General features: G+C 30.9%; 3 protein-coding genes across 3 annotated transcripts; 1 reads left to right on the plus strand and 2 right to left on the minus strand.

Moving 5' to 3' along the window:
* Positions 1–104: 104 nt before the first annotated feature.
* LOC103828986 (ananain) lies at positions 105–2,972 on the plus strand. The gene is given in 5 exon segments (XM_009104634.3): positions 105–456; positions 458–624; positions 1,142–1,226; positions 1,228–1,519; positions 1,522–2,972. Coding segments are annotated over 5 exon segments (948 nt in total). The 5' UTR covers positions 105–201; the 3' UTR covers positions 1,671–2,972.
* On the minus strand, positions 1,688–2,223 carry LOC103829105 (50S ribosomal protein L34, chloroplastic; the record flags this gene model as incomplete). Its single annotated transcript, XM_009104776.3, is given in 3 exon segments — positions 1,688–1,893; positions 1,895–2,052; positions 2,055–2,223. Coding segments are annotated over 3 exon segments (366 nt in total), but the record flags the coding sequence as incomplete, so codon positions are not given.
* LOC103828987 (bet1-like protein At4g14600) lies at positions 2,679–4,284 on the minus strand. Its single transcript, XM_009104635.3, has 4 exons — positions 4,035–4,284; positions 3,834–3,957; positions 3,566–3,622; positions 2,679–3,084 (listed from the first exon to the last, which is right to left on the minus strand). Exons 1-4 carry the CDS (start codon positions 4,079–4,081, stop codon positions 2,923–2,925), a joined length of 390 nt encoding a protein of 129 aa, XP_009102883.1. The 5' UTR covers positions 4,082–4,284; the 3' UTR covers positions 2,679–2,922.
* Positions 4,285–15,288: the final 11,004 nt, after the last annotated feature.

Genomic DNA, 15,288 nt, shown 5'->3' on the forward strand with positions numbered 1-15,288 from the left:
TGAATCCAGTAAAAGTCTTTTAAGTATTCAGTTCATTTGTTTCCTCTAAATGTAAATATAATTATTGCCTAACATTTTTATAAATACTAAACACTTTCATACTTTTTGTGTAAGCTTGAAATTTTCATATGTTCTTACTTATCGTATCCATCAAAACCAAAAAAAATATATGGTAGTGTCGCATTGGTTACTATTCTTTCCATGGATCTTAGGATCTCTCAAGCTACATCCCGTATCATTTTTCAGGAGACAACCATTGCTGATTACCACCAACACTGGATGATCCAATTCTCTCGAGTTTATAGCGATGAGTCGGAGAAACAGATGAGGCTTAAAATATTCAAGAAAAACTTGGAATTCATTGAGAACTTCAATAACAAGGGGAATCAAAGCTACAAACTTGGTGTCAACGAGTTCACGGATTTGACCGATGAGGAGTTCCTAGCCACCAACACGGGGTATCAGTGATATTAACGTAACTTCACCATCCGTAACGATGCTACCTTGGAATTGGAACGTCAGCCGCGTTGGTGAGAGTAAGGACTGGAGAAAGGGAGGAGTTGTAACACCTGTAAAAAAACAAGGAGGATGTGGTAAGCTTGCTAGAATTACATATTATAACAAGTCTCTACGGATTGGTAAGAATGTAGTGAATGTCTTCATTAGTAACTTAATGTCATAATTTAACTCCACATACAAAACTTAATACCCACGTTCGGGTGATCATTCTAGGTTACAGGGTAACAAATACGATACTCTTCTTTTTCTGGTTAAAAATATATACATTAAACTAAGTATTTGAATTGTTTCAAAAAAAAAATCAAGTATTTGAATTATTAATACATGTTATATTTATTTGAAGTATTCATTATAAATTTGTAATTATTTTCGGATACTTATTTGGAATTGGGTTTAATATGTTTTCTTATAATGAGATTTGTTCTGAAGTAATCAATATATGGGGCTGGTGCTTGTTGGGTTCTCGACGATTACAGCGGGGGGAGGTAAAAGATTAAAGATTATGAATAAAGGGGAAATATCTTCATTAAAGATTATGAATGTACAAATGTCTCTTTATATACATGTGTGATTAGACTAAGCTAACTATCTATAATTAACTTAAGTATATACACTCTATTAGAAACCTAGTATCACTGTCCAAACAGCAACTTATAGATTGTGATAGAGCGCGTAACCATGGCTGCAAAGGCAGATCAATGAGTCAATGACATATGCTTTCCAGTACTGTACATTGTATCAAACCGAGGCATTGCTTCAGATCAAGCATATCCTTACCAAGTGAAAGATGGGGCTTGCCAGTCACACGTCAAACCCGCCATGCAGATCAAAGAGTTCAATGCAGTTCAACAAAAAAACGAGTGTGCGTTGCTTGAGGCTGTATCGCGACAGGCCGTCTCGGTGGGGATTGCTGCAAGGAAACAGTTTCATCCAAGTGGAGTGTATAATGCCGGAGACACTGGGACACTTATGAATCATGCAATGACGTTGGTTGGGTACGGACAAGCCCAGAAGGAATCAAGTATTGGCGGGCTAAGAATTCATGGGGTACGACTCGGGGAGAGAATGGTTACATTAGACTTCGTAGAGATGTGGAGTGGCCTCAAGGCATGTGTGGTGTCGCTCAGTATGCTTTCATTTTGCTTGACTAGCTAACTCGGTTATATGATTTTATACTGAAATAAGCAAACTAATAATTGCTAACAGCGTTACAATTATGTTTAAAATTTAATGAAGCAAGTATCCCAAGAAATTGATTTAAAACGAATGGAGAACACATAAAAAGAAGAAGCATATCAGGCAAGATTAGAGATAAAATGAGGAGAAAAACGAGCTTTAAGCCTGTTTGCCGCTGCTGGGGTTGGACTTAGGGCAGACTGCAGAGGTTCCAACGTCCCTTGGCACGTCGGCGCTTGATGGTGGCTCGACCACTAATGGTTCGCATCCTCAAACGGAAACCATGAGTCCTAGCCAGTGACTTTCTTGATCGGCTTCTCTTTGTTTGACACAAAGCAGCTTTTCCAGCTCTCACCAAAGCCCTCTGCGTTTTTGGCCATTCATTCCAGTGCTGAGATCAAACGCAATGGACAAACCTGGCAAAAGACATGGAAACGAAACAAGAACGTTATATGGTCGGGTAGTATCTAAGCTAGATATTGTATTGTTCCGAATCTCCAAGTCTTTGATAATTAAAAGAACATGTATTCAAAGCTATTACAATACTGTAGTCTACTGGTTAAGGTTTAAAGACTTTTACACTCAGGTTTGGGGTTCGAATCCCAAACTATACAATACTATAAACAATTTATTGTAGTATTGTAATCTTTTACATATCATAATAAATCAGCTTTAAAAAAAAACTATTAATTTTGCAGAGAAATAGGAAAAGAAAAGAATTTTAGTTAGTTAGTAAATTATTGTTTTTTTTATAGTTATCTCATCCAATTTCTTTTTTTTCTACCTGCAGCGTAGAGTGTTTTATCATGTGCAGTCGCTACCATCGTAAGATTAGTCTAGTCACCAATAAGAACAAGCCACGTGAGAGATCATGAAGTGAATAGTAGACCCAGAACACTGACTATGAACCCAACAATCGTCAACAACTTGCTGAGACTTATCTTTCGGAATAGACTTGAATCATGAATCGGGTTTAGGACTTGAGACAGACCAGATTCTGAACAGGTCTAACAAAGAAATTAAATAAAAGGCTAAAAGTATCTCAGCCGGTGGTTATGTAACACAATCTTGCCTGCGGTTATGAATTGTTCAAAAAAAGCACTCTATACAACACTGAACGGGAAGAACCACACAAGAATGTCGTACCGTAACTAAAAGATATTTCTACAACTTTCCAACATTGCATCAATTATTTTTTTCGTGAGGTTAACACCAGATACCAGTCTTTCATCGTTTGAACATCTTGGACCACATGTAGAGAATAAAGAAGCAGAACAGAGCAAAAAGAACCACGTGCATTATATGGTTGTTGCCACTCTGCATGATGCTCAAGTTCAGTTTCCTTATGTTGTTTTTCACCCCCGCTTGCGCTCTGATCAAAGTCATTTGCTGTAACAAAATGAAAAAAAAGAAGATAAACAACACCGTAAAGCTTATTATGTTTTAGACAAGAACATCATTAGGTTCACTTGCTATTTTACATCCTAGGGTATGTTTATAGCAGTACTTTTATGTATGTTTTCTGCCAGACTCGCACAACCACCAAATCTAGTTTTTTTTTGTCACAATCTCTGTTGGCTGTTCTATATTCAACACCATATTCTCATTCATGACTAGACCGCCGTCCATTTTAAGTTGAAACCATTTCCTAATGCGTTCACCTAACTAGCAGAGATTGAAAATATCTATTCCTATCCTACCCACCAGCTTTCAGACTTCAGACCATAGCAGACCCTCAGTATATAAGCCTTCAAACTGTGGATTTACAAAAGATTCATTCCTAAAATTGGTGTAGATTCCAGAATAATTGAGTGGTGAGTAAGCAAATACATTTGAATCAAGAACAAAAGTGACATGAACAACAACATACCAGCTCATCTAAGAAGTCCCTCTGAAACTTGGCTTCTGACCCAATTTCTTGAGCAATCTGCATCAGAAAAATAAGCAACCAAAAGATAAGTTATGTGCAAAACACAAGGAATATAAAACGAATAGAAAAGTCAAATAATTAATCACCACTCAGCAAACATATATGCAACTAATAAATATCTAGTCCTTTGCAATAACTTAAGGAAGACAACGTTATGATGATCAAAGAGATTCAGAACCATAGACTCCTCAAAGAGTAATGGGATTACATTTTTCAATTGCCTGACTTGACCATGGAGGCCAGTGATCTCGTCGTCGAGGTCAGAGTGCATGGGATCAATCCTTAGCTGGATTTCCTCTGACCCAGCGCCACTTCTTGTGCTAAGCCCATCTCTGCAACCAATTACAAAACCCTTTAGTTTTCTCTGATCAGAGGAAGAAACCAGATTTTGAATCTCAAAAAGGAGCACCTGGATCTGTACGGTGCCGCACCGCCTCTGTGAGGATTCGATGCCATCCACGCCAAATCAATCGGACCCTAAACTCGGATATGCTGAGGCGTGAAGAATCGAGACAAGAAGAACAAATTGAGAAGATGATTTGCACAATTAGAAGAAAAACACCGAAACTATAAGAACAAAAAAAGCTAACGGGCTTTTATGGGCTTTAAAATGGGCTCATCCAAAGCTACTAACTCTTAAGTGAACAAAGGGTTTCGCTAATTTTACATGAACAACATCAAAATCATGTCTTTGAGTTATTGTTCCTGGGGTTTTTGTGTGTCTAGTTTTGCCTTTTCCTACACTTAAAGATTTAGAGTTAAGCCATAGAGTTTTGATGATAAAGTTTCAAATTTTAAAAATTAAAATAAAAATAAAAATAAAAAAAATAAAAAGAATTATTTTAGTTATTTTCTTTATTTTTTTTGAATGCTATTTTATGACAAAAATTATAAAAAAAAAGGGTTTTTGCCAAAACTAACCTACAACTTGATTTTAATTCCAAACCTATACCCAAAATTGAATCAAATGCAAAACTAACCTAAAAGCCTAGTGAAATTACAGCTCAGCCCCTTGTGACCAAACAAAAAAACAGAAGCCATTTTTACGAATATAGCCCCAGTAAATCGTCTGAGTCGTCTGAGATGTTGGAAGTCGTCTGGACGACTGAAGTGTAAGTCGTCTGGTACCAGTTTATTTTAAAAATAATTTATAAATCTTGTAAAAAATATTTTGATGCGTAAAAAATAAAAATCAAGTAATTATAAACAGTTTTAACTGATATAAATTAAGATATGATAAAATTGATTTGTTTTGAAGATATATGAGTGGAAGTAGTGAATCATGAAATACTTTGGTTTAGGAGTTTGTCAAACATATGTTGTAGTATTGTATGTATTGTTAGGGTTAGATTTTGGAAAACTAAAATGTTTTTTTCAAAAATTAGTTTTCACCTATATGTGTTTATTTCTGTGTATAGTAAACACTTTTCAAGTTTGATTTGGTTTTATGAAGTGTTTAATTAGATAATTAAGTTTAGGGGTTATGTTTAGGGTGTGGACGACTTATATTTCAGTCGTCTGTTGAATAATTTACCCGGACGACGTATATTTCAGTCGTCCAGACGACTTACTTGTAAGTCGTCTGGAAAGTCTTCTATTTTAGTTTCCCGCTAAAAATATTTAATTTCCCGCTAAAAATATTAAACTCTTCTGGACGACTTACATGTAAGTCGTCTGTTTTAATTTCTTCACCAGACGACTGAAATGTAAGTCGTCCAGGAAGTCGTCTGAGTCAAAAAATATTTAATCTAATTGGATTTTTTGTCTCCCTATATAAAGAAAAATTTACACATTCTCTCTCCTCCTCTCAAATGGCTGCAACAAAAATGTAATGTTCATCATTCTAAAACTCTCCAACCTCTCTCTAATCTCTTTGACTTGAAAACACCAAACTTTATATGAATTTTTCAGTTTTGTCTCATGTATTTCTTACTAATCTATCTCTTTTGCAGGTTTTTAATCAAATGGTACTCATCTTCCACTAATTTAGAGGTAGATCTATTAATTTTAGATATGTATTTTTGTGTGTTCTATAAATGTAGATTTTTCTAATCTTCCACTCATTTTCTCTATTTTTAAGTCATTTGAACGTTTTTGAATATGCAGGTTTTTCAGATCTGGATTTTATGTGCAGGTTTTTCAGATCTGGAAGACTTTTGGGACGACTTACCTGTTAGTCGTCTGGAAGTCGTCTGGACTTCTTGGAAGTCTTCTGACAAAGTCGTCTGGAGTTCCAGGAAGTCGTCTGGACTTCCAGGAAGTCGTCTGGACTTCCAGGAAGTCGTCTGGACTTCCAGGAAGTCGTCTGGACTTCCAGGAAGTCGTCTGGACTTCCAGGAAGTCGTCTGGACTTCCAGGAAGTCGTCTGGACTTCTAGGAAGTCGTCTGGATTTTTCTGAGCGTTTTGGTAAGTTCTTATGTCTGATTTTTCTTCATTTGGTAACTTCTTGTTGTATAAAGTTCTTACTTTTTTCTCATACTAAAACTCTCCAAACCCACTCTAATCTCTTTGACTTGAAAACACCAAACTTTATATGAATTTTTCAATTTTGTCTCATGTCTTTGTTACTAATCTATTTTTTTTTTGCAGGTTTTTAATTATTTGGTACTCATCTTCCACTAATTTAAAGGTAGATCTATTATTTTTAGATATGTATTTTTGTGTGTTCTGTAAAGGTAGATTTATCTAATCTTCCACTCATTTTTTCTGTTTTTAAGCCATTTGAACGTTTTTGAATATGCAGGTTTTTCAGATCTGGATTTAATATGCAGGTTTTTCAGATCTGGAAGACTTCTGGGACGACTTACTTGTTAGTCGTCTGGAAGTCATCTGGAAGTCGTCTGGAAGTCGTCTGGACTTCCTAAAAGTCGTCTGGACTTCCTGTAAAGTCGTCTGGAAGTGGTCCGAACTTCCTAAAAGTCTTCTGGCAAAGTCGTCTGAACATTCTGGAAGTCGTCAGGACTTCTTAGAAGTCGTCTGGACTTCTTAGAAGTCGTCTGGACTTCTTAAAAGTTGTCTGGTCTTGTCTACTCAAGTGGAATCCAAGCTTGTCTTTGTAGATGAATGATCTATAATAGTTTTGTTTGTGGTATGTTTTATGAAGTGCATGTATACTCTTTTAGTTGTGAATTTTTTGTAAAATCAGTAATAATGTTTTCCAAGATGTATTAAATGTGCTAACAATGTGTTTACACATTTACAAATCAATGAAATAATAGACTTCAATAGCCTTTTTCTTATCTTTGGATCTCTCATATGCAATAATAAACTCCAATGGCCTTTTTCTCATCTTAATAAACAAGAATGTTGGTAAGAGATGGAAACAAACAATAGTAACTAGTCAAAGCATATCATATTTTTTATAAGTTTGCATTGAAAAACTTAGTCAAATTTAGTAAAACTAAGGGAGAGAACATATTTTGTAAATATGAGTTTTACATATCTTGAAGTTACTTATCACTCTTAAAAATACAAGTTATTCAAAAACTAACGTAGAAGACTTAAAAACTAGTTGAGAAGACGCGGACGACTTCAATCTAAGTTGTCTAGACGACTAAACTATATGTCGTCTGGTCAACGCAGAGGTTATTTTTGCAATTGACTTTGAAATCTGTTATTTCGGACGACTGAAAGTTAAGTCGTCTACTATTGTTTGGTTAAAAAAAAACTCCAAAAAAGCTAGACGACTTACATTTCAGTCGTCAGAGGTTAGTTTTGCATTTGACTGGATTATTTCAGAAGTTTGACTTTTTGGACGACTTACATTTCAGTCGTCTAGTGAAAATTAAAATAATAATATTTTTTTAAAAGTAGACGACTTAAAGTTAAGTCGTCATAGGTTAGTTTTGCAATTGAAAAAAAAAACTTCAAGATTTAATTATATACAGACGACTTATAATTCAGTCGTCCACGAGACGACTGAAATGTAAGTCGTCCAGAATTTACGAGGTTTGACCAGAATCTCGGAAAAAAATCCTGGACGACTTACAATTAAGTCGTCTGGTGGACGACTGAATTATAAGTCGTCTGTGTATAATTAAATCTTGAAGTTTTTTTTTCAATTGCAAAACTAACCTATGACTACTTAATTGTAAGTCGTTTACTTTAAAAAACATATTATTATTTTAATTTTCGCCAGACGACTGAAATGTAAGTCGTCTGGGGAAGTCAAACTTCTGAAATTATCGAGTCAAATACAAAACTAACCTATGACGACTGAAATGTAAGTCGTCTAGGTTCTTTGGAATTTTTTTTGAAACCAAACAATAGTAGACGACTTAACTTTCAGTCGTCTCAGGTTACAAATTTCAAAGTCAATTGCAAAAATAACCTCTGCGTTGACCAGACGACTTCCAGGTAAGTCGTCTACAGCCAGACGACTGAAAGGTAAGTCGTCTACAGCCAGACAACTTCCCAAGTAAGTCGTCTGACGAACAGATCTGGAAAAAAACTCGATGTCATACCTTAAATTGGTGAGATAAGTTCCTTAGCATACATAAGGCTTCTCCAAGCACACAGAATCACAAACGGAAGTCACCCACCCATAATCGTTAGCTTCTATGACTCTATGAACCATAAAAAATTTAGAATCAAAATCTTGGGTTTTTTTAGCTCATTGTGGAGAGAAAGTGAGAGATATGTTGTGTTTAGTTCACAAGAATGGAAAAAGAAGAAGGGTAAATCGATTTTAGGAGCATTAAGAGCTTCAAATTGGTTGTTCATGGTGGTTGTGGTATTGATGACAATGGCAATCTTGTAATTACTTGAAGATGATGAGGGTGAGAGAGTAAAGATGTCATTTTCGGAAAAAAAAAAAAAAAAAAAATTGATGGCATTTTCGTAAATTATATGAACTTGTGGGGTGAATAGGGCAAAACCAATTTTCAAAAAAAAAGGAGGTTAGTTTTGTGTTTGACTTTAAGTTGTAGGTCAATTTTGCAAAAATCCCAAAAAAAAAACTATTTGAAAAAGAACTGTTCAATGATTTTTGTTTTTGACGTATCTAATAAAATGGTTTATAAGTCTTGTTCCATCATTCTTTTGTCTGATCTCGTCTGACAACCAGCACAATATAATATACTGTTCATGTTGCATCCATCGGCCTATCTATTGGTCAGAGGTTTGACCTTCGTACCCATAAATAATATTTTAATTCTTTGTTTTAACGAAATAATATTTTAATTCTTATTTGGCAAAAATGGTTCATAAATAAAATTCGAAAAGTATGGAAGAAATTGATTTTTTGTGGATAAAATAAATTGATTTGTTAAAAATTCGAAAACAAAGCAAAAGGAAAAAAAATAATTGTATGCTTTCAAACCACATGTATATTGGTCTTTGTAAATCGCTGATGCAAAGTTTGTCGACCGGATTTCCATTAAACAAACATACATATAACATGGTATCAAACGTCTAATTAAGTAATCAATAATAAAGAATAATCAATAAAGAAGAAGAATTGATAACTAGTAAATTCACAGGTCCATGGTCATGTATGTCGTCCAAAAAGAGAGGTATTGTCATATATGGAGTCATAGGTACGTAAAAAAGGACGTGCAGTATGATACGTTGATGTATTGTAAGTTAGTTAATAAATCCCACCACATACTTCCACTACTTCACAACTTGGTTGACTTTTCGTTTTTTTAATGCGATTTCTCATCATTATCTTCCAATTTCTAGCCCACAAAGTCGTATATAATTTACACAAACCAGCATAATGATACTTTACAATTCCTTTATTTTTAAGTAAAGTGAAAAAATGAAAAATTATTCATGTGCTATATCCACTTCATATTTTGCACTTTGGCTCAACTACAACTAACTTGTTCAGAAATATCTCACTTAAGACATTTATAAACGGTCATTTAGGATTGCATGATCGTACTTTATATATTGATCAAATTTTCTGTAGACCGAAGTAAAGTTTCTAAGCAATATCGAATTCTCCATATTTTGATTTTCATCAAATCACTATAGAATTATCATGATATCATTAAACTGAACTGATGTATTAAAGTTTACCGAGTTTTCATATATTTTGGATCTCAGATTGTATACAATAATCTATAGTTATTCTATCAAAATATATGAACTCGGTAGGGATATAATTGATCGTTGAAGGAAGAACTAGGGAACCAAGCTTGCTCCATAATCTAATCATTTAATAATAACTGTCAAATATTTGTGTGAAGATAAGCATATCTTATCTAACTTGCCAACGTGTTTAGCACAGCCAGCCAATGTGGAATGACAAGGAATCTTTCCTAATACAATTATGCACGATTTATTTTAAATTTCATATTAGATTGTGGCTATAGTAATAGGTATTAAAATAAATAAATAATATGTAATATTTTATGATGGTGGAGGCCATTTCAAATCAAGAGCTATTTCTCCAGAGTGTATGGTAACGGTGTGTTCCAGTATAAATTCCGAAACTGCTCCCAAAAATATGTTTAGCGAAGATTGATCAATGGCCTATCTCCAACAGTTACATTTACCATCACTTAGCTATTAATACTTTAGTTGAATTAATCTATACTTCCTGATATAGTGTTATATCTATCCTCTAACCATATGATAATATCTTATAAATACAACACCAAACCAATCACTTCATCCCATTTTCATGATTGTGATTTAGATAAGAAACAAATAAAATGTTATTGATCAACCCATTGCAATTTCCAAATATATAAAATGAATGTGTTTGTGGGATACGGAACTCGGGTTAGCATTGCCTGGAAGCAACTTCGGCCACCAAACCAAAATCCACTCAATGGAGTAACGTGTGTGGACCCAATAAACGAGACCCCCCATGGGACCTAAACAGGTCCATCTATTTCATTTGTATTTTTAGTTGACCAAAATGTTATGGACTTGTATGGTGCACTTGGAGAACTTTTGATTAAAAAAAAAACTACTATATTTATAGTAAGATAATACATAATCAGTCACATATAATACCCAGTTTGTGTTTTGTTAGCTAAAGTTGAGTTCAGCCCAAATTAATTGTATATGTGAATCGATTCAGAGTAGTTTTTTTTTTTAATTTTCTAACATTGGATAATCTTATATATTAAAACAGAAGTCACAACCTTGATTCATGTGTGATTTTTTAAAAAATGGACCTAATGGACCTATTCATAGAATTTCATACTATATTTTAATTCAGACTAATAATAAATATAATTTTTAAAATATTTTAATCATAGTATCTTTTGATATCTTTTCATTTTAAATATAAATATATTTATTTTAAAATTCAAACAAATCTGTTTTAAAAGATTTTTACAAGATCTTCATTTTTAAAATTATATTTAAATATTTTCACTAATTTCGAAATTAGTTTAAAATATTATTATACATTAATATATTCAGTTATATAAAATGAAAAATAAAAAAAATCTATAATATTTTAGTTATTATATAATCATAATCAATCATATTAAATTAAAATTATTATATTGATCTAAATATAATAAAATTGTATTAAATTTATATATTTATATATTTTGTTTTCGTAATTATAAAATATTTATGTTCAAAAATAAAATCTAATATGTTGGTAAGATGGGTTAACATTATCAAACTATATAATACATGTATAAAAATTAACATGTATTTCTTTAAAGTTAATAATATAAAATCTTTGTAACTACTTTAATCATAATATATTTTCATTTTAAATATAATATATATTTATATATTATATTTTAAAAATTCTAATAAATCAGTGTAATATTTAAACAATAACTTAATGTATTTTAAGTTATCGTTTAGAAATGAAAATAAATAAATTATATCCTATTTTATCTACTTTTATAGTCATGATCATGTTAAAATATAATTATTATACTAAAATCAATATGATAAAATTATATTCAATTGATAAATTTATAAATTTTATTTTCATAAATATAAACTATTTATTTAAAATATAATATGATGATAGAACGACTAAAAATTAACAAACTATATAATACATGTCTAATAATAAATTATCTAAAATGAATAAGCATAAATATATTGGTAAAAATAAATCCAGTTTTGAAATACGGGTTAGAATTTAGCATAAATTAAATACAAAATATTTTTTAAATATATTTTCTCATGAATATATTAATTTGCTTAATAACTAAATGCAAATACAATAAGATAAATATATAATAAGAAGAGGCAAATACATAAGATTTAAACAATTAATTAATTATAACATGTAAATTATAAAATTATTGTATTTGAAATAGTTATATAAATATTTAAGTATATGATTAACATTAAAAATATATATCACTTATTTTCTAAAACAATAATTTATGTATAGAAAATTGAAAACAAACACCCGTGCGGTTGCACGGGTCAAAATCTAGTTATGTTATTACAAATTATGAAAATATTACGACCGATTTTACAGCCGACAATTCTACCTGTCTTATGAGATTGAAAACCAATATTTTCATTGTGATTCAATTATGTTGGCAATTATGGTTGTTTTACATAGTAAAGATACTTTGGTTATTTTACTTATCTGAGAGACTACTATGTAATTTTCACATACTCAGTCACAACAATTGATGAACAACTTGGAAATCATGTGTATTGGAATCGGTTGAGATATATTTTAAAACAACTGGTTTCCTAACTTTTTAGCTAATTATAGAGAACAAGTTGTTCGACCCAAAAGTTTGAAAAATAACAAGTTGTTTAAATACTTATTCGAATTTTCATTTCATTTAATATATTAAAACAGAAGTTATGACTTTTTTATGTTTGATTTTTTTAATTTAGACCATTCCTAGAAAATACCATATTTTACATAAGTTCATTATTATATCTTTTAATATATTTATCTCTTTATTTGAAAGACAAATGAATATATTTAAAATGTTGTAACAAAATCTTTTTAAAATCTTCTTATAATCTTTTTAAATTTACTTTCAAAAATTAGTTAGTTTAATTTAAATTATCATAAAATATAATTATAAATTAAAATTGAATATAGTTTTGGTTTATAAACGAAAATTTAAATAAAATGAAATTAAATAATTTAAAAAATACATTTACTAATATTTTTTAAATATTTTGTTAGAAATAAATATTTAAATACATCAAAAATATTACTTAACATTTTATAATAGTTTTAATAAAATTAAAAAAATACTAAGTTAATAATATCATAAGATTATTAAATAAAACACAAATGTCTTTCAACATAAACTTGAATTTGAAAAAAAATAGTCAAATTAATGTTTAAATATCAAGATTATATGAATAAAATAAAGTGTATATATATTATGAGTTATATTATATAATTTATATCTAATTGTACTACTATATTTTAATTAATCGATTTATTCGGTTTGGTCTATTTATATAAAGAGTCATATTTATATAGTATGATTTTTAAAAAATAACATCCATTCAATTTATACAGTATTACTAAATTCAAACCATATCCAGTTTTTTACTGAATTGAAACTCTCAAAGTAGTAATCATTGGCGTTGCAAATTGAGCCACTCACAAAGTCTTGAAAAGCTAACACAATTCTATTACTCATCACGTTCAAATTCGTTGGTTTCCAAGATGTGTAATAGATAGATGATAATTATTTGATTTTTCTTAACAATGTCTTATATAAATTGTACATTTTACACATATTGAACTACATTCTTTTGTCAACCATTGATGCCAAAGTTAATTTTATCCTTCATATAAAAGTCTCACGAGAGCTGCGGTCCGTGACACAAAGAGACAGCAATAGTACGTGCTCTAATTCTTATAAATCTTTTTGGGAACTAAATAGTCAGAATACTTGGCAATAAAGCATACAAAAGAAGTGACTTAAAACATCAAAAATTCCCTACGTGTCAACTTTTGCAGACGCTTCCTTTGAAGAATCCTTCACAATCTCTCGTTAACAAATCGATAACGATGTTTGTAGTTATGACTTGTGATGACATCCCAAGATATATAATTGGTAACCATCCAAAAGAAATACATTGGAAATCTTCTTTTCCATTGAATTAACAAAATTATATTTTCAATAAAAGAGAACGTTACATATATAATATAATTTTATCTTAGTGGTCTATTGGAGAAAACCAAATATAAAAATCGCCGAGTTAATTAGCTTTCTTTGCATCGAGAAAAAAAAATATAACCATAGGCTATCATAGTAGCATTGGACTTAAGCTTGGATCTCCTAACGATAACGACACATGCATTCTTCTTCTTCTTTTTTAACCCCACGACACATGCGTTCTTAAAATTGGTGTTGTGACATTTTGAATGGGTTTCTTTTACACAAAATGGAGTCTCAGATTTAGAGACAAAGACAAAAAAGCATAAATCTCATCGAAACGATCATATATGCAATAGTTGTCCTAATTCAAGAGCTAGCAAATCGAAGTTGAAAAGATTGCGTGAGTATTAGTGTAGAAATTATTAGGCAATAATATGATTGCTAACACGAGGTGATTGGTTGGTACAAGTTTATGTTTGCTTCACAGCAAAGAAATTATGGTTTTGTAACTTTTAGAAAATACATATAGTAATAGTATAAAACACTTTTCATCATTAAATTTGTTTATTATATGAATCTAAATATTTCGAACATATGAAAATCAGAATACAGCTAAATAAGTTTATGGTTCCGGAGAAATGGTTACTGACGATCTTGGTTTTACAATAAAGTTTTAGCTTTCCATAAAACATTCGGATTTTGTTTTTTTTCGCATTGTACTTTTGTGTTGTAATCTTTGTGGTTAATATAATAATTCTAAAGCGAAAATTAACACTTACAGAAAACAAACTATACTTAGAATTTTTTTTATTTATAACATTGTTAGATATTGGCTAGATAACAAAGAAAAAAAGGAAAAGGATTTTTATAGTCCCTAAAAGAAGACAAAGCCTGCTCCACTTTCCACTCACGAAATATCCTCTATTTCATCCAAGATCGTTCTCTTTGCCATTCACACTCACACATGTATTATCTTACATATACCACTCCCTAACATACGTGTTTTCTTCATGTGACTTGTGAATCTACGACAGTGAAAACTCATCTTTGTCTTATACTCTCAAAAGTGATTCTGGTTAATAAACTTCGACAAACTAAATTAATTAAAATAATTAAAATAATTGAACCAGAAAGCTCAACCTGAACTGTCTATTCTGATTAAAAAATGTATTGTAGATGCAGACCATCAGATCCAAATATTTTGACACACAATTTTAATACAAGCAATTGTCTAAGTTTCTAATTTATAGTATTAAAGGCTAGACATGTACATAAATGATCTAGTAATTTAATACTACCACATATAGATGCATTGCATGTACTTAATTAGCTTATGTTTTACTTTGCATTCGTCTCATATTAAGTAAAATTTATAGCGCTGCTTTAACAATAAAACTAATCATTGAGATGGACTTAATATCTACGAGAGTTAATTTAATTTTACGAAACATAATTAAATTTTGTTACTAAAGGCGGGATCAACGACATATATAGTCACGTCCGTCTGAAATCCCAAACTATATATCCCTTTCATTTTTAGTATTTGAAGTTTTAGAGAAAAAATTATTCCAAATTATATGATGTTTTTTATTTTTATGTAAAAAATTATTAATAATTAATATTATATAACTAGT

Source organism: Brassica rapa, chromosome A07 (assembly GCF_000309985.2).
Source record: "Brassica rapa cultivar Chiifu-401-42 chromosome A07, CAAS_Brap_v3.01, whole genome shotgun sequence".
Taxonomy (NCBI): domain Eukaryota; kingdom Viridiplantae; phylum Streptophyta; class Magnoliopsida; order Brassicales; family Brassicaceae; genus Brassica; species Brassica rapa.